Raw genomic sequence first — 23,558 nt, forward strand, 5'->3', positions numbered from 1 at the left:
ACTATTAAAGTTATAAAAACTTGTAAAACGTGCAAAAATTTTAAGTGGGGGCATTGCTTGAGGAGGAAGGATGGGCATGTTATTAGAACAGTCTAAAGAGGGATGCCATATCATTTAGGAAAAAGGCACCTGCCTTCCAGCTGATGAGAGCATTGGTGGTTAGTGAAGCCAGCTTGGTGACGACCAGAGAACAGTAGAGATGCCCACTTAGTTGTCAAAAGGGCCTGTGGTATCACTCTGAGGTTTACAGAGGTGCAGCGCTATTTAAGTGGGGCTGGGACTTTCCTGGGGCTAGAATCTGAAGAACCAATGCATCCTCTGCTGAGGTAGAGCTTGGAACCACACAGAAATGTCAATGGAAGTTGTCAGCTTCTGTGGCATCAAGTTGGGGGGCTAGAATGGAGACGGCTCCTCTCCATGATTGGCACTATTTCATTGAGTTCAAGTGCCAGACTCCAGGGAACCACTCCTACCATGCCCATGGTAGGGGCCAGTGGCTGAGGATGCAAGCTGGAACAGCACCAAAGGCTGTGGAGCAAATGCACATAAGGATCATAGCTTTTGTCTCTAAGTGAAGTGAAGCTGCTGCTTAAAGAGAAGACACAGAATGATTCCTAGCTGGGATAAAGAAAGGAACAAATCTGCATAAAATTTAGAATATTTCTAAAGGATTTCCTACACACCAAAGGAAAGCAGATCTAGAAACAGCCTGACACTGCTGCCGAACAGAAGTTAGAACTGGATGTGAAGCCCTCTAGCCAGTGGATGACAGGTTTGATCTTTCCTCTTCAAGCGCACAGAGGTAAAACTCACAACAGAAATAGGGAGCACGGATACAGAGTATAATGATGATGCATACTGTGAAACATAAGACAGTACTCAAGAGATCATTTGGCTACAGAAGATTGACTACTTCTGCTTATATTAAGAAAATTTTTGAAAAAAGTCATATAGCTAGAAGTTGCTTACCTATTGCAGTTACCAGTAAAACACAAGCTTACTGTAAATGAAAAGAAAATGCGTGTTTACTTTGTGCATTTTGATAGCACTTTGTATAGTCAGTTTTCGTTTTCCCTCAAACATCAGCAAGGAAACAAAAATCTATATAGTTATTTTGAGTATTTATAAAATTTGAGGAGGATACTGTTTAAAGGATGCTCTATTATTAGACACTGGACTTTTATTTTAAATAAGTCAATTTCACATAATTCAAGCTGTGTCCCTTTTAAATTGGTAATGCTATTGATGTTCCAGAATTAAAAGAAAGCTGTTAGGTATATGGCAAACAATGCTTCATTCTTTTTTCCATTCACCTTTATTAACGGCAGGACAAGATCACTGCAAGACTGGGCTAGTGTAAGAACATTTGTAGATACTAAATGGATCATTCCATTATTATTCCATAAAACACATTATTAAGGAAGTTACCAATAAATAATGCTCTATCGCCCACTGCTGTAGCATGAATGTATCAGCAGAATTGGATGTTGTTCAGATGATACGTTCACCTATGGTACCTTGTGTCCGCTTCTTGTCTAAGTAAAAATTAAGGATCCTACAGGACTCTGAAGTGAGGTGTCTTTCTTAATACACGTTACATCTCACTAAATAAAGTTCTAGCGTCCAAGGATATTCACATGCTTTTGATGACTGCTTGTCTTCTACCATTGATGGAGCAGCGAATATTGAATTCTATACTACTAACACAGAATTTATGGCTTTAATAGTTTAGGATATCTTTAACAGGAAAGGAGCTACATAAAACCAAGTCCGATTTTTAGTAATTTCTTACCAGTAAGATCATTACATTTGTTTCATGTACTGAGGTGAAATATTTCACTGGAATTATTCAAGCTTTCACCTAGCTGTGAACTTTCAATACTTTACTCTGAAGGACACTTAACATGTAGTTTAAGACTAGTGAGAATAAAAATGTACTTTATTAAATAACTCAAGAAAAGATAAGGGAAATTGTGCAGTTTGAAAGACATTGGTGGTTCTGTATGATTTTTACAGCAAAGAATGAATCATGGCAAATTAGCATCTAATTTTAGCAGCCAAACTGTCGTCCTCTTCCCATGGAATTAATTTCGGTCCTCAAACTGTGACTTGTTTTTTAAAAGATATGCTGCTAGGAATTCAATAGGATTTGGCGGTCTGTAGAGATAAAAAAAATCAAGCGTAATTACTATTTGTCACATACATTTAAGGGAGCTGGAGAGCTCTTCATCTTCACTGAAAACAGAGACTTACTTGTAAAAGCACTGGACAAATTAGAAATGTTCAGCTTTGTAGCATGACAACAAACACAAAGGGTCATGTTTCAGCAGCAACTAGAGAACTCCCTAGCCAGGAAGTTCCTCCATTTATTAAGATCCCCATTGCAACACTTCCTGGTCCTCGATAGCCACTACACAATTGTCATTATTAGGCTACATCTACAATAAGCTCTAGGGATGTGATTCTTCTGCTCATGTGCACACTCATATTAGCTGTCACCAAACTAGTGAGTATAAATAGCAGTTCAGCCACAGTTTCAGCAGCAGAGGCATGGCTAAGCTGTGCCAAGTAAATGCACACCAGTTTCAGGAGGATGTATACTTAGTACAGCTCAGCCATGCCTCTGCTGCTGCCACCTGTGCTACCGTAGCTACACTGCTATTTCTACTTGTACTAGCTTGATGAGAGTAAGTGCAAGTATGTGTACATGAACAGGAGAGTCACACCTGGCTCAGTGTAGTCATAGCCTGAGAAGAAAAACATTCTTCATAACTATAATTAAGATGCATGTATACAGATTCTATGGTAATCAACATTTCTCATTTTATTTTTTTAGAGGCTTACGGTTCACAGTTAATCGGTAAGACAGACAACACCTAAAATGTGTCCACAATTATATTAAGCAGCTACTAGGGGAAGATGCTGTGCACAGGTTCTGGAAGGGAGGGAGACTGCATAGGAAGTAGGGAAGGAAGAGTAGATCTAAGGGGAAGGAGAGACAATGGAAGTGACACTGACTAGGCAAATGAAGTCAGTTTAGAAAGGCTGGCCTCTCTCCCCCTCTAACCCACATCCATCTTAAAACATCAAGTGAATTACCCAAGTTTACACACTGAATTTATTTAATGTAATTTCTAATGCATTTACCTATTTCACCAACTCCTGCGAGGTAAGGTAAAGATTTAAAGTAGCCAGCTTCCTTGTCCGCTTTGTTCTTGTCTTGTTATTTGATTTACTTCAGATAGCAACTGTTTAGTGCCTCCATTAGAACAGTTTGAGGCAAAGGTATCTTTGTTGCTTCTGCCAAATATTTTTTTCTAACCAACACTTGTGATAACAGTTGAAATTACTGGAAGAAAAAACACTAACATGCAAACTGCTTTACAATTAAGCCTCACCACAGCCTTGCTAGGTAAGATTTGTTTTTCTTCAGCCGGAGAAAAATGTAGTGCATAAGTCCTGGTAATTCAACTTGTCTCACCCCACATGTCAGGTTATCACACTCATTCCAGGGAAGCGTCCAAAAGTTTTAACTGTGGTCTGGAATATATCAATTTAGGACTACATAGTACTCTCCATCCAAAGCAGAACCCCAAATAAATCAATAGAAGATCTGCACACAGTTTACAAGCAGAATATTGTCTCTACACAGCAACTAAGTGGTTAGTTATTGATGTGGGTGGGTTCTAGTTTAAACTCAAATGTTCTTTTGGGGTTAAGATACCACTGGGAGAGGTATGAAGATTCTCATGATTTTAACTTGGTCCACTGTGGTCCTTCGCAGTTTTTGATAAGATTAGCCAAAGGTTGTTCCTTTGGCAACAAAGGGATATTATTAGCATGTGCAGTATGACACTCAAGTGGTTCCAGTTATACCTAGATGACAGGAATCAACCGGAGAGGAAGGACAATTGAGTGTTTCTACTGAGGAACATCCTTTCCATGTTGTTCAAAGTATATATGAGGCCTCCTGGCAAAACAGTCTTTAAACAAAGGGAACAGTATCATCAGTATGCTGCTCCAGCACAATCTCTCATTGTGTGAACTCCCAAGAATAAGTGCCGAGAAAGAATTTATATGCTATTACCAGCTGGATTTTCTGGAACTACCTTGTTCAACAAAGTAAGAGACAGCATGAGGAGTACCTACTTACTGAGGGAGCAGGACTCATTCAAGAATCCTGAGCCAGGTTAAGAATGCTGGTGAAATGTCTGTCCAGGCTCTTGCCATGAGGAACCATGCAACAGATTTACTTAAAGAACAGATTTATTCAGACTGCATTCTTATTTACCCTGTGAAAACCTTGCACTAACACTGCATGTCCTTGTGACAATGAGATTACCAATATTCTCTTATACAGCTCACATCGCAAGCAGCTAGTTACAGAACACATCTTGGCTGCTCAAGAGAACAGACATGCTATTACATCCACCCCAAATTCCATACGTGAGCTTTTGATGGAGACAAACTGGTTTTGCAAGCCCCTAATTGGGAAGGCCCTGGCCACATGTGAACCTCCTTTATTTTGACACAAATGCTACATTAAGTTCTTTACCTCTCCTTTGCAAGTACAGCAAGTCCCTGTAGTAAGATAGGCACAACTGTCTGATCCAAGTAGGCACGTGTAGGTAACGACTGAAGATCCACCTTCTGCTTTGATGTTTTCTCTGCGTTAATCTTCTCATTTTCTACTATCCTCTGATGAATTCAAAGCATCATGTGAATAAAAGTATTGAAATTAGTACATAAAAAGTCTACTTAAAAGCAGACATTCAGCAAGAGCAATCAGATAAGGGTATTAGAAGATGGAGTGAAATTATCCTCAAATTTCACTCCATATTTTTAATTTGGTTGAGAATCTCAATTCCGTTTTCTTAAGTTAAATATAGAAAGCCTTATGTTAGATTCTAACAGCATGCTGCCATGTAAGCTACATTAAGTTTCTTGAAACTGGAGGCAGCCCCTACACTACCATTTTCATCAGCTCTTTTATATTCATGGCTCTTCCCTGCCAACTGTTATAGATTAGAATGATTTTATTTATGTAAGCCGTTCTCATTAAGTTGCTCGTGAGCATTTGTAGTACCAGGCTTCAAAAAGTAGGACCAAATCCTGCAAGAAGGATTTGCAGGATAGGACACTTGCATTTACCAAGCGTTCCCCTGCCAGCAATGGTACTTAGAACAGACCATGGTACATGGTACTTGGTCCAACCATGCAAATTCCTGTGTGAAATCAGGCTCCAATACAGTAAGTTATTAATCTTTTTAATACGCTGAAATGCTTACGCACAAAATAGATACATTTCCTCCACTTTTTTGGCTCCACTATATTGTAACCTTTTGGTCAGAAAATATTAAATGAATTGTCTTATACTATTGTCAAATGGATTTTTACACACACAATATAATTTAACATAATGTCCTCCAAAATTGTCAATTTTGCCACACATGGAGATAGATAGATAGATATATTTATCTATCTATCTATTTTTTAACGTCAGTACTACAGAAAGTTAGTCTATAATTTATTCTAAACATGCAAAGAACATTTGGGGTAAGATCTAGAAATCATCATGGGTAGTTCAAAGAAGTCTGTCCATGGTAGTTGTAAATACAAAAAAACCAAAACCACAACCCTCACAGAACGCACCCTGGCACCATAAAAGTAAGAAAAAACTAGGGCTGTTGATTAATTGTAGTTAACTCACACGACTAATAAAAAAAATTCATCACAATTAAAAAATTAATTGCGATTAATTGCACTGTTAAACAATAAAATACCAATAGAAATTAAATTTTTGGATGTTTTTCTACATTTTCAAATATATCAATTTTAATTACAACACAGAATACAAAGTATACAGTGCTCACTTGACAGTGCAGATTTGACAAAACGCAAAGAAGATACCAATGTGAAATTTCTAAATAGCTACAGAACACAACCCATGATTTAACAATCTGAAGAGCCTTCTAAAATCTGAGAAGGATTAGGCATGGAGCATTCTTTCACAAGTCTTAAAAGAGCAATACTCTAATGTACAAACTACAGAGCCCGAACCACCAAAAAAGAAAATCAATCTTCTGCTGGTGGCATCTGACTCACATGATGAAAACGAGCATGTGCCGGTCCGCACTGCTTTGGGTTGTTATTGAGCAGAACCCGTCATGAGCATAGATGCATGTCCTCTGGAATGGTGGCTGAAGCATCAAGGGACATATGAATCTTTAATGCATCTGGCATGTAAATATCTTGTGACGCCGGCTACAACAGTACCCTGCAAATGCCTGTTCTCACTTCCAGGCGACATTGTAAACAAGAAACAGGCAGCATTACCTTCTGCAAAGGTAAACAAACTTGTTTGTCTGAGTGATTGGCTGAACAAGAAGTAGGACTGAGTGGACTTGTAGGCTCTGAAGTTTTACATTGTTTTGTTTTTGAACGCAGGGTTTTTTGGTACATAAGTCTACATTTGGAAGTTCAACTTCCATGATAAAGAGATTGCACTACAGTACTTGTATTAGGTGAATTAAAATACTATTTTTTGTTTTTTTTGCAGTACAAATATTTGTAATCAAAAATAAATATAAAGTGAGCACTGTACAACACTTTGTATTCTGTGTAATAACTGAAACCAATATATTTGAAAATGAGTAAACATCCAAAAATATTTAAATAAATGGTATTCTATTATTGTTTAAACAGTGCGATTATTCACGCAATTATTTTTAATCGCTTTACAGCTCTAGAAAAACATTATATACACAAAATGCGCAATGATTAGTGACCAATTTGGGTCATAGCATATCAAAATAGATACAGTGGAGATTGAAAAGAATACAAGGAAGTATGACCAAGATGGAGAACAGCAAGACAGGACTTTTGAACAGCAAGAAGTGGCTAAATGCTATTATTCACTAGCCTAGACTAGAAGAAAGTTAGAGGGACTTAATTGAAGGCACCTGTCTTATGATTAGTAAACATATGCATAACAATAAGATTAGTCATTCCCCAAGCCTAACCTTTTCTCAACAAAAGAAAAAGTTTGTGTCAAAACAGCACTCTCAAATAATTGAGAGGGGGAGAAAAAAAGTTGACTATTTTGGCACATTTCCAAGGCCTGAAAACATGGAAAGCGTCCCCTCCTCAAAAAAAAAAAAAAAGTTGCCAGGAAGGTGACACGCCAACATTCCCAGGCAGGCATCACTCCTGTGTCTGACCACCTTCTCAATATTTCACCAAAGGGGGTCAGGTGTAGTCCTGCTGAAAGCTAAAAACAAGCTGATTGACGTGGTTATTGTGAGATGTTTGTATGGGAAACAATTTTAGAGCTATGTAACATAGTATATTTTGTTCCAGAACTGCTGGAAGTGAAACTTGTCACTTGAGGCCAAGGAGTCTCAGAGCTGACAATCAACATCTGTGGAGGCAACCCTGTGTTCACTCTCTCGACCAGATGCAGGAGTGAGTGTTTACAAAGAAACAAAATCCAAGAGAAATCTCTGTTTAGGTGACTCCCTAGGCTAAGATATAACAATCCATAACTGTGTAAGAGAAGGGGAAAGGGGACAAGATGTTATCCTTTACAGAGGCGACATTCTGCCAGCAGGAGTGTCTCATGAAAAGGTCTTTGGGCTGGACAAGCGCTGCAAGGTCTGCCCACTGGGTGGGCAATACCGTATTAGTGACAAATTACTTTCTTGTCTAAGTATATGCTATAGATTGCATTTTATGATTCTCTTTTTTCCTGTACTCTTACATTTCCAAATCTTTTATTTTGAATCTTTATCTCAAGCTCTGTTAAAATAATCTTCAATTTTGTTTTATTATCAACACATCTAAGCCCCTTGTACTGTAACTCCTTGCTTAACGTTGTAGTTATGTTCCTGAAAAATGCTACTTTAAGCAAACGATGTTAAGCAAATCCAATTTTCCCATAAGAATTAATTGTAAATAAGGGGGGTTAGGTTCCAGGGAAATAAATTATATATATACACACACACAGTATAAGTTTTAAACAAACAATTTAATATTGTAACCAACAATGATTGTGAAGCTTGGTTGAGGTGGTGGAGTCAGAGGCTGGAATATTTCCCAGGGAATGCCTTGCTGCTAAATGATGAACTAGCACTCGGCTGAGCCCTCAAGGGTTAACACATTGTTGTTAATGTAGCGTCACACTCTACAAGGCAGCACAAATGGAGGGAGGAGACAACGGATGCATAGCAGTGGCTGCAAACATTTCCTGTGGAAACTGAACTTGATGATGAACCCACGCTATCCCACTGGAGCACATCACTCCTTCCACTTTCCAAAGTGCCGAGTGGTGCATGTGTGTGAAACAGAGACACACTGTGAGAGAGAGAGAGAGAGAGACACACACATGCCATCTGAGTGAGAGAGAGAGACGTGCATTACCCCTTTAAGTACACTGACTACACGCTGCCTTTTTAAGTAGATCAGCAAGTTGAGACAGCAGCTGCTGCCAGCAAGCTCCCTCCATCCTGAGCCCTGTTGTGTCCCCACCTTGCTCTGTGGAGATGGGGTACAGGAGCAGGGTGCAGGAGCAGGGGGACATCCTGACATCAGCATTCCTCTTTCCCCACCCCTGCTCAGCAAGCAGGAGGCTCCCGGGAGCAGCTCCCAGGCAGAGGTCAGGAACAGCACACGGTAGTGGAGGGCGGGATGTTCACCTAAACTGCCCAGCAATTGATAGCCTACTGGGCATCTGCTGCACAGGAAACTTGGGGGAGCTGATAGGGGAGATGCCAACCCACCCTGGTTCCAAGCCCCCACCAGCTAACTCCAAAGGGCTGCTCTTCCTGCAAGCAGTGGACAAAGCAGGCAGCTGCCAAACAAAGTTATAAGGGAGCATTGGGCAACTTTAAATGAACATGTTCTCTAATAGATCCGCAACCTAACAATGTTAACTAGGATGACGTTAAGTGAGGAGTTACTGTATTAAGGAGAGTGTTGAACTGAGGTAAGGCTGGTAAATTGGCGTGCACTGCTTCCATGGAGGCAGTGGATCAGTGTACACCACAGAAGCCCAGAAGACAAGGTCCTGAGCACTCAAATATAACCATGGGGGGCATGTAAGTTTTTAGCATGCAGAGAGAAAAAGCCAGGCTTGTGAGGCCTGGAGCAGAGTGCTTGTGCTGCCAGAACTGGGAGGCATTTTCCCCTCAGTTGGCAAAGACACTGCTCTCTCATGCTGTAAGGAGGTGGTAGCGATTCATACAAGAGGCTTTGGGTAACCCCAAGAAGCGTTCCATTGGTGTATTGTCAGAAGAACGTGTTGTAAGAGGTAGCGGAGGTAAGTTGTATATAGCACTTAAAAAAAAAAAACAAACCCAAAGGATAAAATCACCACACAAAGGGGTCATTATTTCTGTGGGACTAGAAACAGAATGGTAGCAGCCCAACCAGCAATACTGATATACTATTAAAAGGTCAATTGTGCATGGTACCAGCACTTACTGAGTTATGCTAAGCACCCTTCATTACCCACTGCTTTCAAAAGCATTCAGTTCCTTGTATTTTGGGTCTGATTTCTGCGATCATTTTAGCTAAATTAAACCCATATTTCCCCCAAATCAGAAATACTACTTCAATTGCATTTGAGAACAATTAAATCTTAGTTACCTCTACATTTTCTGTAAGGCCATATTCAGCATGAGGATTTTCTGGAACCTGTAAAACAACATGCTAGTCAGCAAAACCAAAATGCACTTTATGTATCTGCTAACAGAAAAATCAGTGTAAAAAGTTTCTTACTATACCTGTGCCTGTCCCTCCATGATCTGTTCTGAGTCCATGATTTGAAACTTGAAAGTCACCAAATGTGCAACAATCTTGGGAAGTAACAAAAAAAAAATTGGTCAGAACATTAAAATCAATAAAAAAAATAAGGTAGTTGACACTTAAAATATGGTTGACAATTTTGGTCACCATCATGCAAAGAGTTATCACCAAGGTAGGTTTGGGTCCTTTCCCTCCCCCTCAGCTCTGTCAACCATATTTTTTCTTGTATAAAAAATCTGAAGTTTTTCAAAAGAACATGTGAAATAAACTCAGACAAAGTAACTTAAAAGAGAACTTTCAGACAAGGTTAGTTCAGTCATAATTACTTTGAAAAGAATTAGCAAATGTGTATATGTGGTCCAGAAACATCTAGAACTGACTGTACAAGTTAGTGTTAAAGGAGACCAGCAAAGGTTTTTTTAAAAAAAATAATAAAAAAAAAACGATCAGACTTGTTCCTTTTTTCAATCTCTATAACATTTAAAGGCCCGAGACATGTGTTTTTAAAAATCTGTATTTTGCTTGTTTTGTCTTTTCTACCTTATATGACTCTATAACAGTCATTCTCAAACTTCTTTGATCGGGCCCCCTTTCTTTATGTCTGTAGTCATTTATGCCATCCCCCGCCAAGTACATATACCATCACCTAGCTCTGAAGGCAGAGTGGAGAGCAGCAGCTGCTGGCCGGGCCACCAGCTCTCAAGGCAGCACTGCGCCAGCAGCACAGAAGTAAGGGTAGCAATGTGAAATCACTTTTCACAACAGACTTACCACCCCATTGCCACTCTTACTTTATGCTGCTGCTGCCACCACAAGTCTGAATGCCTGAGCCCCGGGTAAGGGATGGCAGAGAGGAGAGCTTAAGCTCAGGTGATGCAGCTCCAGCTATCACTTTTATCTCCACATCCTAGGTGTGCCTGACCCTTTTGCACAAGTCCCAGCCAGCTGGGGCTGATAGCCAGAGCTCTTAAACGAAAACAAAAAACCCACACAGCTCTCACCTCCCTTGACACATTCCCTCACCTCCCTTGGGAGGCCCACCACACAGTCTGAGAACGGCTGCTCTATAGTAAATAAAGAAATAGTGAAACTGCCATCCTCAAAGAGTCAAGTGAAAGAAAGCCGATCAAGTGAGTGAGGAAGAAAGTGTTTCAATAATTATTAACACTCATTTACCTCCAGTAGATAATGAACATTTCAGAGACGGGATATCTATTATGTACTGGTATTACAATATCTCCTAGAGGACCCAAACAATCCCACTTCCTCCATTAAGGTACTAGAGTACAGGAGGTGTATGTTCAGAGACGTCCAAGAGCTCCTCCAGCAAAGCTGGAGACGAGGGGATCGGAGCAGAAGTTGAGAGCTGGATTACGACGGCTTCTCGTTTTTAATCATTCTCAGAACAGGCGAAGGAGCATCGCTTCGGCATACAGGAGAGCTCCCATTTCAGGAGAAATAAATGCCACTGAGCGAACCCCAACCCACTCCCTGTCACAGCCGCCTCCGATACCAGCAGTCCGGGGCCAACATTACAGCACAGCTTAGAAAACCAGGAAGAAAAAAAAAAACACAACTCTCTCCTGTCTTACGAAGTGACCCCCGTCAAGAGGCTACACGCCAGCCTGGGACAACCCCGCGTTCCTGCTCTGCTCCCCCCCGACTCGCACCTGCTCCCGGCGCGGAGCAGCTGGTACCGCGGGAAGCCGCTAGAACGGCCCGGGCTGCGGCGGCTCCCGCACCGAGGCTCCCTTTGAGGCCGAGTGCCGGTGTCCGCGCCCCGAGGGCCACAGCCGAGGCTTCCCGCGCCAGGAGCGGGCATGCGGCACCAGGCGCTTACCCGACCCGACCCGACCCGACCCGGACCGGACCAGCCCTCCCTCCCTCGCAGCCCCGCCCGCTCTGCCCCCTCCAGCCTCACGCCCGCCCCGCGGGGCGGGGCGGGGCCCGGCAGCGAGGGACGCAGCGCTACCAACACTCCTCGGCCGTGGAGCCGCTCTCACCTCTCGAGACAGCCGCTCAAAGGAGAGGACGCGGCGACGAGCCTCACCGTGGGGAGAAAAAGGGAAGGATCGTTGCGAGGCTACAGAAGCCTCGCAACAGCCTCAGCCACTAACAACAGCACGCTTGGGGGGGGATATCGTAAATTGTTTTGCCGTAAGTGAAGGAAGTGGCGCTGCGGCGACCACCCAACTGCGCCTGCGCGAAGGGAAGGCCCCCCCCCCCGGTAGGGCAATGGAAAAAGTCCCTGCTTGGGCGCCCCCGACCATCATCAGACACGTGATCGTCAGTGGCCCCGCCCATTGAGGTCTGCTTGCTTGTCCTGGCTGTAGCGGCCGGCCGCCTAGCCTCGTGACCTTGCGCTGCTGCTTCTGGAGTCTAAGTGCAGGGGCGCGGCTTAGCAATGGGGTTAGTCCCACAGCATGTAGTGTAGACACATCTGCAGTCAGTTTAACTGGTAATTAACCAGTCACCGAAGGCAAAAAGTTGCACAGGTGGTTGTGGTTCTCAATTGTCTTGCCTAGAACCTTTATTATGGGTGGTGACAGCTGAGATGGAAAGAATTCAGCATCACTGTCAGTGCCCATAATGAGTTTACAGGGATGGCAATTAGGAAAAAAACATAGTTCAATATTTTTGAGTAAAACTGACAGAAATCTGTAATAGTCAAGGCACAAAGAACTCCATGTTACCAATTCAGATTTGATGGTGATAGTGCCCTTTAGGTACAAACACTTGAGTAAGTAATTTTCTTGCTATTACTTTAGTCTATTTAATTTAATACAGTTTTGTTGATTTTAAGATCTGTGCTCTGTATTGTTTAGTTTTGCTTATGAAATAAAATGGGTGGAATTTATTAATTAGCAAAAAAAAATGCAGATATCTGCCCCCCCCAATCTTGCTATGAGTTTTGCATAAAACCCCACTGAAGCCAATAGGGCTTGATCTGTGAGGCTCTCATTGTGGTATTGCAGCCAAAATTATTTTGCTCGAGGTATTTTTAAGTGAATTCCCCCACCCTTTATTTAGAGCTGCTTGGAAAAAAACCAAATCCAGCTGCCTATTAGCCAGGAATCCACCCAATCCCCCAGTTGATGGGATTCTTACCAGGGTACTTCCTGGACTCATTTTCTGTGCCCAACATCAACATGAGACACTGGAGTCAGATGTGCAGACTATCATCACAGCAACTGACGACAAAGGGAGCTGTGCTTTGAACACATGTAGTGCTATAAAAGTCTCAGTGTTCTGAAAAAAAACAAATCAAACACTAGGCTTCTTAAATTAGGCCTCCTGTGATGTGTGGCTCAGAGAGCCAGGTAGCCTAGTGGTTAATGTACCTGGTCTCCAACCCCTTATCTTGTTATTGAGGGGGCATAGTGGTGGTACCCGATCCCTGCCTTCAACCCAGGAGTGTTTGGGACCCCCACTGCATCTGGGGCATTTGCAGTTAAGTAGGGCAGAGTAGGGGGACTCAGGCCCTTCTCCCCCAGCCCAGAGCCCAGTGGGAAGTACAACTGGCAGGTTCCTCCCTATACAGAGCCAAAATCTGCCACCCCAGGCTACTCACTACCTATTTGCCTTTTCAGTCTGGGGCATGGCTCCGGTGGTCCAAACAGTCAGTAGCTTCACAAAGTCCCAAATGAGCAGGGCCCTGCAAGATCTGCTGCTGCTTGAAATGGGTGGTGATTGGGGAAGGCTCTGCCAAGGGCCTTACCCACACTGTGGTCCCCATTCAGGTTCCACCATCTGCCTGGTTTCCTTAAAGAAGGAGTCTTCTTTCCTGGATCCTGTTCACCTGCCCTTACCAAGTCTTCTGAATTCCTTTTAATTTGCTCCTACAGCTGGAGCAGGCCTATAGACGCAATGCTACCTGGGCACAGTATTGCCTTTTAACTTCTTTGGGCCCAGTGTGGGGTTTGTATATCCCATCATACCCCCAAAATTAGTGGACAATTTTGACCTCAGTCTGTAAAATGGGAACAATAATAACCCCTCAGCTCACACGGATGTTGTGAAAATAAACTAATTCATCTACATGAATCACTTGGATACTATAGTAATGAGTGCTATAGAAAAGCCATGAGGACATTTATAATTCCTGATCATTCAAAGCAGGATTTGAATGGTGATCAGTAAATAAGATATGGGTCACATATTAAAAATGATAAAATGCTGACTCGTTGCTTATCCAGTTAGCATCATCCAGTTTGTACACTGAATGAAGCAGGGGTCTAGTGGGAAAAATATATGATCATGTAATTAAAGACATGCATAAGGGGACCACAGAAAGGTTGCACATACTAGCTTGATTCTGTTATTTTCTAACTTCTGAGGACTTGACTTTGCAATCTTAATGTTTAAAATTTCTTTTGTGTGTGATTTCTTTAATATTTATATTACAGAATCAGCTAGGAACCCAAATTAAGGATTAGTGCTAGCCATTGTACAGACATATAATAAATAAATAAAATAATAGATATTGACCGAAACAGGAGCTACAATTAACAATGGCCAGGAATCTCAGTCTCAGGTTCGCCTCCCTTCCCATATCTATCACCGAGGGTTTGTGTTCCCAGATATGACTCAGACATGGATAAAAGTATAACAAGATTTATTAATGGGGTGGCAAGGACTTCCCAGGTAACAAGGTGAGACAGATAATAAAACAAGGCAGGCTGTACCAACAGGGATCTATATACGAGGATTAAAATGACAATGACACTACCATCTCTGGCAGCTCGATTTGATGGTGTCTTCTCCTCTTCAGGATGGATGCAGCATGACAGAATGGCCGGATCCCTCAGATGGAGACCAGGACCTTGAGGTGGAACCAGATGAACGTCTTCTTGGGTAAGATGGAAGTACTCAGGTAATTAAATCCCTCCCTCTCCCTTTCACCTGTGTCGTCATGCGTGGGGCAAGCGATCACTATAGGAGATGGATTAGGTTCGTGTAGGTAAGGATATTCCCTGCTTGAGATGACCCTTGTGGGGTGAATGGCCTAACCTATTAACCCTCAGCCGCTTGCTCTGTCTCTAACAGACAGCAACAAGACTGTCACTCAGGCGGGCAGCCCCAATCTAATCTGAGCACTGCCCTTATATAGACATAGGGTTGCTAGGCAGATTAGCCAATAACAGTAACCATTTTTTCCCACCTAAACATAAAAAGGTGCCAAATTCAGAGTGAGGAGGGGACAAGAAGGACTTACAAAACGGATGCTTAGTTGTCCTTTAGAGCAGTGCTACTCAAAGTGGTGGTCCGCGGACCAGTGCTGGTCCGTGAGCCATCGGCTGCCGGTCTGCAGCACATTGGAAAAAAAAAATTGCCAGTCCCCCACATCAGATAGCTTGAGAAGCACTGCTTTAGAGGATCCAAGATGGCCTTAGGATTTTTACCTCTATACAGAGAGCTCATAATCTTCATGTCAGACAGGATGCAACATCTGGATGAAACAGATATATAGGATGGGAGTGGTTTGGAAGGATGTGGTAATAATAAAATGAATAGGATTTAGCAGGAAAGTAGAAGTCACAGTTTTCCCCTTGCCTAACCAATGCCAGCCAGGAATGATTTATACCCATCATTGCAGAGGTAGGTTTTAAGGATGGTTTAAAAGCAGATCATGTGTTGGCTTTATGAATTTTGATGAGTTTCAACTATGCAGACAGACTCAGTATGGCAGAAAGCATGGAGTGCTTGAAGGGGAAGTGAGCAGTTGGGCAATCGAGACTGTGATCATTGACAGAACAAATGCTAGAGTCAAAACTGTATGTTAGATATGCATGTCCCTGTATTATACAGAGGATGGACCTAAATGACCTTAAAGACCAAGACAAAGAGCTTATGTTGGATGTGGTGGAGAAGCTAAGCCCGTGGAGGAATGCAAAGAGGGGGATGATGTGGTCAGTGTGATGAGCCAATAAGATGATCCTAATGGCAGTGTTTCAAATTTAGTTAAAAGGTGTCAGTGGTTGGTGTCAGGTTGAGTGTGAGATCATGAGGGTCTGAACAACAGCCTTCTCAAGCATGAGAGAGAGGAGAGTCCAAATCTTAGAAATACGTAGGTTGAAGTGGCAAGAAAATAATCTGGATATATTTAACTTCATCAATTCACATTTGCAAGATAAGACTGTAATGTGCCAATCTGATGTGCATTGGCTGCACCTTATGCTTGTGCTGAATCCCACTGAAGTCAACAAGCTGCATGCAAGTGCAATGTCTAGCTGCACGGATCCAGCTGCAGGATGTAAGCCTAAACCATGGTGTATTTTTGGTGTTACTACAAAACATTTTTTTTACAACTTTTCTTCTCTTTTACTTACTTAGTTAAGACGACAGAGCCAACACAGTAGGATAACAAGGGCTGGCCTTTATTAAAAAGATTTTCATGTAAAATGAAACATAGAGCAAATAAAGTCATGCAAAACAGGCCATTAAATAAAATGTGCATAACACACATAACTAGCAAGACACTTAAGAAAAGAAAAAGATTTTACAATTGTGTAAACAAAACTAATTCACAATAAAAATAACACAAATTGATAAAATAATCGCTCCAGTGAAAGAGTGACTAATAATATACTCATTATTATATGATACAGAATATATATATAATATACACAAAGAATCAGCCCCACCAGAACAGTTATTCAGACTTCATTATTCTCTCATAAAAAAACTTTAAAAATGTATTAAAAGATGTCCCTTACCATTAGATAAGGCATACATACACATAACCGCAATTAATTTGAAATATAGTCCCTTTTCACAAAATAGCTTAAACGCAGTTTCAGGGGTTAGAATTATCCTGAGCTTTCCTGCCAGTTTTTATAGTTTTACAGTCATATTTTTATATTTAAAATCATATGTACTCCTCTGTCCTTTATGAAGGACCCACACAATAAATTGACTTTACAAGGGAAACAGTATAAGTGGCTATTTGCTTGTGCACAAAGTAAGCAAACTGAAAAAAAAGTTTATCTTATTTTTGTTATAGCTATCTTAGGTGTTGCTTGTAACAATAGATGAAAGATTTGTGGACAGAAGTGATTTTAGCTTGGAACTGTCATTTTACTTAAACACTCTTTTATTATAAAATAAACAATAGGGATAAATACCTTCATACGCTGAACTGATGTTTGGGGATGTTGTGGGAAAGTAATACATCATAGTATATAAATGACAACACTTGAACGTCAATAGTGCTTTTCATCTGAAGATCAGAGCACTTTACAAAAGTAGTATTGTATTGGGGAAACTGAGACACATATTGATTAAGGGACTTGCCTAAGACCACAGGAAGTCCAGTGGCAAAGCTGGGAACAGAACTCAGGAATACTGATTGGCAGACCTGTGCCCTATCCTCTAGATCATAATATCAAACAAATTGGAGAAAATTCAGAAAACAGTAATAAAAATGATAGAGGGACTACCTCAATAGGGAAGATATAATATAAATAAATATGGTTGCTAAGCTAAATGATAATGAAAGGCCAGTATGACAACTATCTAATATTTAAAGGGATGATGAAAGAATAATTTTGTAAGGTAATTGCGAATGGAGTATAATGAAAATTTTTCTAATGCTGACATCTAATAACAGGCCTGTAAGCTCACCTACATTCTGTAGGTGACCCGAGCTAATGGAATGTGGCACTAGTGGAAAGTCTTAATCATCTGCAAGATAAACTACTTGGCTTGCATTGAAATTTCAAGTGAAACACCATACTTATGGCCATGATGAGAAATCCCACTCCGCAATATTTGTCTCATTTGCCCTTTCTGGGAAGGGGAGTAAAGATTTCTTACTACCTACCTTATGGTGTAGCAAAGAACCCAGCTGTCCCACTACCAGCAAGTTGTGGGGGATCAGTGGGGAGCATTTACCAAATTTAAAATATCTTATGAATAGTTTATGATATTTTATTCATTTTTAAATTACTGTGATTTTTGTTACTCCACAAAACAGTAACATTTTTTAAAAAGAAGGAATGTATGGCGTAGGGGGTTGGTAACAGGAAGAAATGGCGAAAAATCTGAAAATGGTCCTGGTTAATCCCCTACCCACACCCTCCTCACGTAGCTGCTACATATCATACTGACTTTTTGTCTTTAAAGTTGACATGTAGGAATTAAATTGTGTAAGTATCTTCCAAGAGAAGTGTTAGAAGCTCCATTATTTAAGTCAATTAAAATTTGGCTAGACAAAGCACTTGAGAATATACTGTAGAAGCGCAATCCTACAATGGCAGGAGGATGGACTAGATAACCTACTAGCTATTATACATTTCTAATTATGTGATTTTAAGAAAAAAAAGTAGCAATTCTATACAGCCTGCTAATCTAAATAATCAAAACATGATTTTAGTGTAATGTGATATGATTTATAGGTATTATATGTTGACTGCTTTATGGGTCACAAAAGAGTTCAATTAGCAAGATTCCAACTGTTCCTATTTTTTTAAGTAAATTATTCATCATGTTTCCTCTTGGTTAATTTCAAATTATCTCAAGTCTATTACATTTCAGGAGCTTTGAAACATCCCTGTATTTTCTCCAAATAATTCTCAAACTGTAAGGAACTTAAGGCCTGATCCTGCAAATACTTACTGTTGAGTGGAGTACTTACTATTGTGAATTCCAAGAGAGTGTCCACAGTAGTAAGCATTATGCTCTTTAGTAAGCGTTTGTAGAACTGGACCATGAGCGCCTGCTCTAGGTTGCACTGCATTAATATTGACATCATTTGGAGGTGACTTGGGCCTTTGGTGCATTTAAAAATGGGTACATTAGTAAAAGCATCTCTGATACATAGATAAGGTGCCAAGAAATGTGTTTTATCACCTGAAATGCGCAAAGCAGCACCTGAAGGAGATGCATAGAGGAGATTGTGAAAAGGATGAGTGAAGACTTATCCATTTCCTTAGTAATAAGGGAGAAAAGGGACTGAGTTGATATCCCATAATAAAATATGATGTAAACATGACTCCCACTGAATGGTTTTCTAAAACAGTTTGGCAGCCTGTTTGCAGGATAGTTAGTTGAACCGTAGATGTTTTAGAACAGCGTTCAAAACCCATGTTTAAGGCCTGTAAAACCTGTTTAGTCTTGTTGATAAACGGGGGGGGGGGGGGAAGGGAAGCTGTTTAAAGAATTATAAAAATAATTCATTAAGATGCCATGATAAGATCTTAAATGATCCTAACAAAGTCTTGCATGCTAAATGATGTCTTTGGGGATGAGGAGAACTTCTCATTTTCACTGCAAGGCCCAAACAGGCACCAGGAGAAGGCCAGGAGCTGAAATAGTTTGAATGTGGGAAATGGAATGTGTGATTAAAAATACCCTTCACCTCACCAGGGAGAGATTTTAAACACTACTGTAAAATTAATTGCATGCCAAAAGAGTCCCACTCACTCACAATGAGCAAGACTAAAGAGACTATTCCAGGAGCTTGATTTTTCTTGCCTTCACTCAATTGTCCTGGTTATAGGCACCTACTTCCTCTCTACCAGAGGGGTGCTCAGCCCCACTCAACCCCAGGCCTGCCCCTACTCCACTCCCATCCCCACTCCCAGGCCTTCCCTCAAGGCCCCACCCCACCTCTTCCCACTCCCTCCCCCGAGCATGCCCCATCTCTGCTCCTCCCTCTCCCTCCCTCCCAGCGCCTCCTGCATGCCGCTGTTCTGCAGTGTGCAGGAGGTGCTGGGAGGGAAGGGGAGGAGTTGATCAGTGGGCTGCCACAGTGTGGGAGGCGCTGGGGGGAGAGCTTGGCTGTCGGTGGGTGCTAAGCGGAGCACCTATGGGGTCGGCACCTATGGTCCTGGTAGGTTATCCAGTAGAACTGTAGCCACTGACTGACTCCTTCCCTACCTGACAATTAATTGTATAGTGGGGCGGGGGGGGGGAGTTATGCTGTTCCATGTTCATCACTGGGAGGAAGGAACTATTGAAGTGCTCCATTGGGGAAAATGCAGGACTACAGGATCTCTGGCAATTCTGTTCTGATACCATCTTTATTACCATAATAGTATCTGAGCACCTCAGATCTTATTGAGTCTCTTTCCCCTTAGCTTGTCTGGACCCTAGTATGGAGAAAGAACTAAAGGGAGCCTCTCTTCATGCTATTATGACGTTTTATATGAGGAACAGCTCAGCAAGAAGGGGACGTGTACGGGCCCAGGAGACAGAATGTGCCGGTTGGGAGGGAGGTGTCCAGAAGAGAGAAAGGGAGACGACTGATAGGCATCAGTGGGGTGAAGGAAGTTAAGGACTTTTCTTTCAAAAAATACAACAGGAAACTAACTGCAAATAATAGGTTAATGCAAAATTAAATTTACTTGTTTTTAAAACGAAAACCCCGAGAAAATACAAATATTAAGGTACATATTGATAGCTGTGTTGCACACATGTAATGCAGATGAACCTTGATTATCCACGCCTCTTTTTATCTGAAACAAGGTTGGATGTCTCAAAGCCTGTTGTTCACACAGAAAATTTCTTTGGTTATCTGAACACTTGCTTATCCAAATGTAGTCAATTTCTCCTTTTACACTTAGATAACCAAGACTACTAAAAAAAAGGAGTACTTTTGGCACCTTAGAGACTAACAAATTTATTTGAGCATAAGCTTTCGTGAGCTACAGCTCACTTCATCGACTGTAGCTCACGAAAGCTTTTGCTCAAATAAATTTCTTAGTCGCTAAGGTGCCACAAGTACTCCTTTTCTTTTTGCGGATACAGACTAACACAGCTGCTACTCTGAAACAAGACTGTACTTAATTTCTAATGACTAGTTAAATTGTTTAAATGTATGCTTTAATAGACAATATATGCAATGTGAGCAAATTCATGTTATGGGAGTCTTAACCTTAACATTTCCATGTTTAAATATATAACTTTAATATTGGATTGATGTTATTTTATGAATTCGTTATAGCTCTTTAATGTTAAGGTGAGGTTGCATAAAATGTAATTCATGCTGCAGAAACTGACCCCTCCCTATTTTACCATCCTGCTACTACCCAATAGATTTTCTAGTGTTCTTCATTTCAAGATTTTTCCCCTGTACTGTATCCCAGATCTGTCCCAAATCAGGTTGAGAGGGACTATGTTAGAATGTCATATGTAGCGGGGCCACTTGTCCTTCATTTGGTGCCTGTTTCACATTACATGTCAAATTAATCAATAAATATTGTCTTGTATGCACCAAAAATCATGCAAGGGATTGCACACTGTAATAAAATGTGTTACTTAGAGACGAGTGTGTGTCACAAATAAAACCTTGGGGATGTGCCCTTAAAAATAAACTTTCTCCTGTAATTTCCAACTTGTCCTTTATTCGAAACATAAAGGGTTTGTATATGGGCGTGAGAGAGGTTACCATAGCCAGGGACTCGCTCTTCTGGTTCAGGAACATCAGTCCTGCTGTGCATTCCCTGTTGCCAGGCGCCTCTTGTGCTGCCCCAGGTGTAAGCACCAGACCGTAAAACCCACTTTTTGCGGTACCCCGCTGACTGGGTGGGTTGCAGTGGGCACCCACTGAAGGCGGAGGAGGGGCTGCAGTGGCTCACCCGGAGGCTCCAGCTGGAAGGCGCGAGGACCGCTGGCTGGGAGCGGCATGACAGACACCACCCAGCACGTGGCTCCTATAGCCTGCTAGTCCGAGAGAGCAACACAGCCCGCGCGTACTACAAGTCCCAGCAGGGCACAGGGAGGGGCACCTCTTCTTTCCCGGCATGCAACACTCCACAGCGAGACCGGCAACTGACCCGCCTTGCGATGCACCAGCTCCCGAAATGCAATGCGGAACGAAAAGACTAAATGTCCCAAAATGCAACGCGCCCGCAGCGCATTCCCTGAACGCTCGAAAAAAACCACCAACAGGGACTACAGTACCCGGCATGCTATGCAACCAGTGCCTCGCGGCATGTTGGGATATGTAGTTTCCATGCCTAGCCGCTGCGCCAACCACACCTCCCATTGTCGCCTCGCTGCCTGCCTCTCGCAGCTGCTTGTCAACAATAACCGCACGCTAGGGGCGGCGGCTACGCGTCCCTGTATTCAGGAAGGGCTTGTGCGCACTTTCCCCACAGCCCTCCTAGCCGGGGCTGGCTAAAAGGGGCGTAGCCGCCGCCATGGCCGGTTGTTGTCAGTCGCTGGCAGCGGGTTATGGCGACGGCGGTGAATGAATTCTCCGGGCGGCAGAGGGAAGAAGAAGGGCTCAGCCGGCTCCAGCTCCCCGCCCCAAGCCCCCGGGGCCTGCCCCTCCGCCCCGGCCGGGCCGGCTCCCCCCCTGCAGCAGCAGCAGCAGGCGGCGGTGGGGGCGGCCGCGGCGTCTCCCCATAAGCGGAACCTTTATTACTTCTCCTACCCGCTCTTCGCCGCCTTCGCGCTGCTCCGCTTCGTCGCCTTCCAGCTCGGGCTGCTCTTCGCCTGGCTCTGCGAGCGCCTCTCCCGGGGCGCCCTCATGGCCGCCAAGGGCAGGGCCGGGGCCGGCGCCGGCGACGCGCCCGAGCCCGGCGGGGCGCCCGAGACGGTGCGAGCCTGCCACAAGCGAGCCTTCGAGTGCATCTCCGTGGCGCTGCGCATCGATGAAGAGGAGAGAGGTGAGGGCTCGCGGGGAGCCTGGGTGGGGCGAGGATGGTGCCTGGAGTGGGGACGAGCCTCGAGGGGGGCGGGTGATATCCTGGGGGACGGAGGTAGCGAGGCCTGAGTGGATCCCGGGGGGTCTCTAGCGGTGAGTCCCTTGAATGAGGGGGCGTCTGTTCTTCCCCCATGTCGGGGTGTCATGCGCCCCCCGCATCCTTGGCTCCAGCTGCGTCCTGTCTGTGTGGCACATGAGCTGAACATCCCTGAGGCGTCTCTGCTGCGGGAAGGTGCTGCTGACAGATGGTGTGACAGCGGTTGAGGATATAGATAGAGACCAGAGAAGGGTGGCGTGGAGGGAAGATACCTCTGCAGAAATGGTTCAGTCGTGGAGAATGGCAAGTAAAATTTCTAGCCTGGTGGCAGAGATGTGCAGTAATTTGTGGCCAGCAAACTTCAGAAACCTGCTGAGCATTTCCCATGAGGGAAGGATGAGCTAGAAACAGGTAAAAAACATATTAAAACAGCTAAAGCTTAGCGGTGAAATCTTGGCTCAGTGGTACCAGGATTTCAGGCTAGGTGTATAGCAAGAGTAGAGAGCTATTGTAATTGTTTTTAAAAATCTAGATACTGTGCATTTAAATTAAGTGTTCTGTAGAAGATTGAACTTCATGTTAAGGAGGTGTCAACATATAAAATAGCTTTAATATATAGAATTTTAGCCTTCACCCCACTTTCTGCCTCTTCCCTTTTGTTTTCAGCACCACAACAGTTGGCAGATGCAGTAGGTGATCTAGTTTCTAATATATGTGGCACAAGTAGAGTTTTTGTTGGCTTTTTTTAGCCCCAAAAAAGTATTTGAAATTCAGTCTTTAAATTGTTCGCTTTAATTTTAATTCATAGATACAGATTGGGGGGAAATTTATGGGGTATTCATGTTCAGAACTAAACTGTCACATTATTCATGCCTACACAATTATATTATCAGGACCAGCGATGTATTTCAGGGTCTGGCAACATCTTTATAGCATACTGTTAGTTTGCAAATTGTATACATATTTAAGAAAATCTCTAGTCAAGTTTGATATACAAGCTCCCAAATATCCGATAATTGTTTTATAATTTGTACCTTAGCAATTAAACATTGCATTTTCCTTTAA

General features: G+C 42.6%; 2 protein-coding genes and 2 long non-coding RNA genes across 16 annotated transcripts in view; 2 read left to right on the forward strand and 2 right to left on the reverse strand.

Annotated features, from left to right (window-relative positions):
• Positions 1-1,921: 1,921 nt before the first annotated feature.
• On the reverse strand, positions 1,922-11,948 carry DPY30 (dpy-30 histone methyltransferase complex regulatory subunit). Of its 6 annotated transcripts, none has more exons than XM_027820441.3 (5): positions 11,808-11,948; positions 9,783-9,854; positions 9,646-9,693; positions 4,556-4,698; positions 1,922-2,157 (listed from the first exon to the last, which is right to left on the reverse strand). In XM_027820441.3, the coding sequence occupies exons 2-5, from the start codon at positions 9,816-9,818 to the stop codon at positions 2,085-2,087; spliced, it is 300 nt and encodes a 99-aa protein (XP_027676242.1). In that variant the 5' UTR covers positions 9,819-9,854; positions 11,808-11,948; the 3' UTR covers positions 1,922-2,084. The 6 variants fall into 6 exon arrangements, with proteins under 6 accessions (XP_027676242.1, XP_037751317.1, XP_037751319.1 ...); XM_037895389.2 differs by having other exon boundaries at positions 9,646-9,708; XM_037895391.2 differs by lacking the exon at positions 11,808-11,948 and adding an exon at positions 11,475-11,685 and having other exon boundaries at positions 9,646-9,708.
• On the forward strand, positions 11,894-21,136 carry LOC114019058. The gene is made up of 4 exons (XR_005224812.1): positions 11,894-12,031; positions 13,121-13,124; positions 14,576-14,658; positions 19,884-21,136. It is a non-coding gene; the product is annotated as an uncharacterized LOC114019058 (long non-coding RNA).
• LOC122465137 lies at positions 21,130-22,274 on the reverse strand. The gene is made up of 2 exons (XR_006289732.1): positions 22,184-22,274; positions 21,130-21,262 (listed from the first exon to the last, which is right to left on the reverse strand). It is a non-coding gene; the product is annotated as an uncharacterized LOC122465137 (long non-coding RNA).
• The window catches only part of SPAST (spastin), a 60,926-nt gene continuing 59,024 nt past the window's right edge, over positions 21,657-23,558 (forward strand). For 2 of the 8 annotated variants that reach the window (XM_037895379.2, XM_037895380.2), the window contains exon 1: positions 21,735-22,418. In XM_037895379.2, coding sequence (XP_037751307.1) covers positions 21,998-22,418 — 421 coding nt within the window. In that variant the 5' untranslated portion in view covers positions 21,735-21,997. Of the gene's footprint in view, positions 22,419-23,558 lie in introns of all 8 variants that reach the window. The other 6 variants (XM_037895384.2, XM_037895381.2, XM_037895378.2 and 3 more) reach the window with 6 other exon arrangements.

This window comes from Chelonia mydas, chromosome 3, assembly GCF_015237465.2.
Source record: "Chelonia mydas isolate rCheMyd1 chromosome 3, rCheMyd1.pri.v2, whole genome shotgun sequence".
NCBI classification, from domain to species: Eukaryota; Metazoa; Chordata; order Testudines; family Cheloniidae; genus Chelonia; species Chelonia mydas.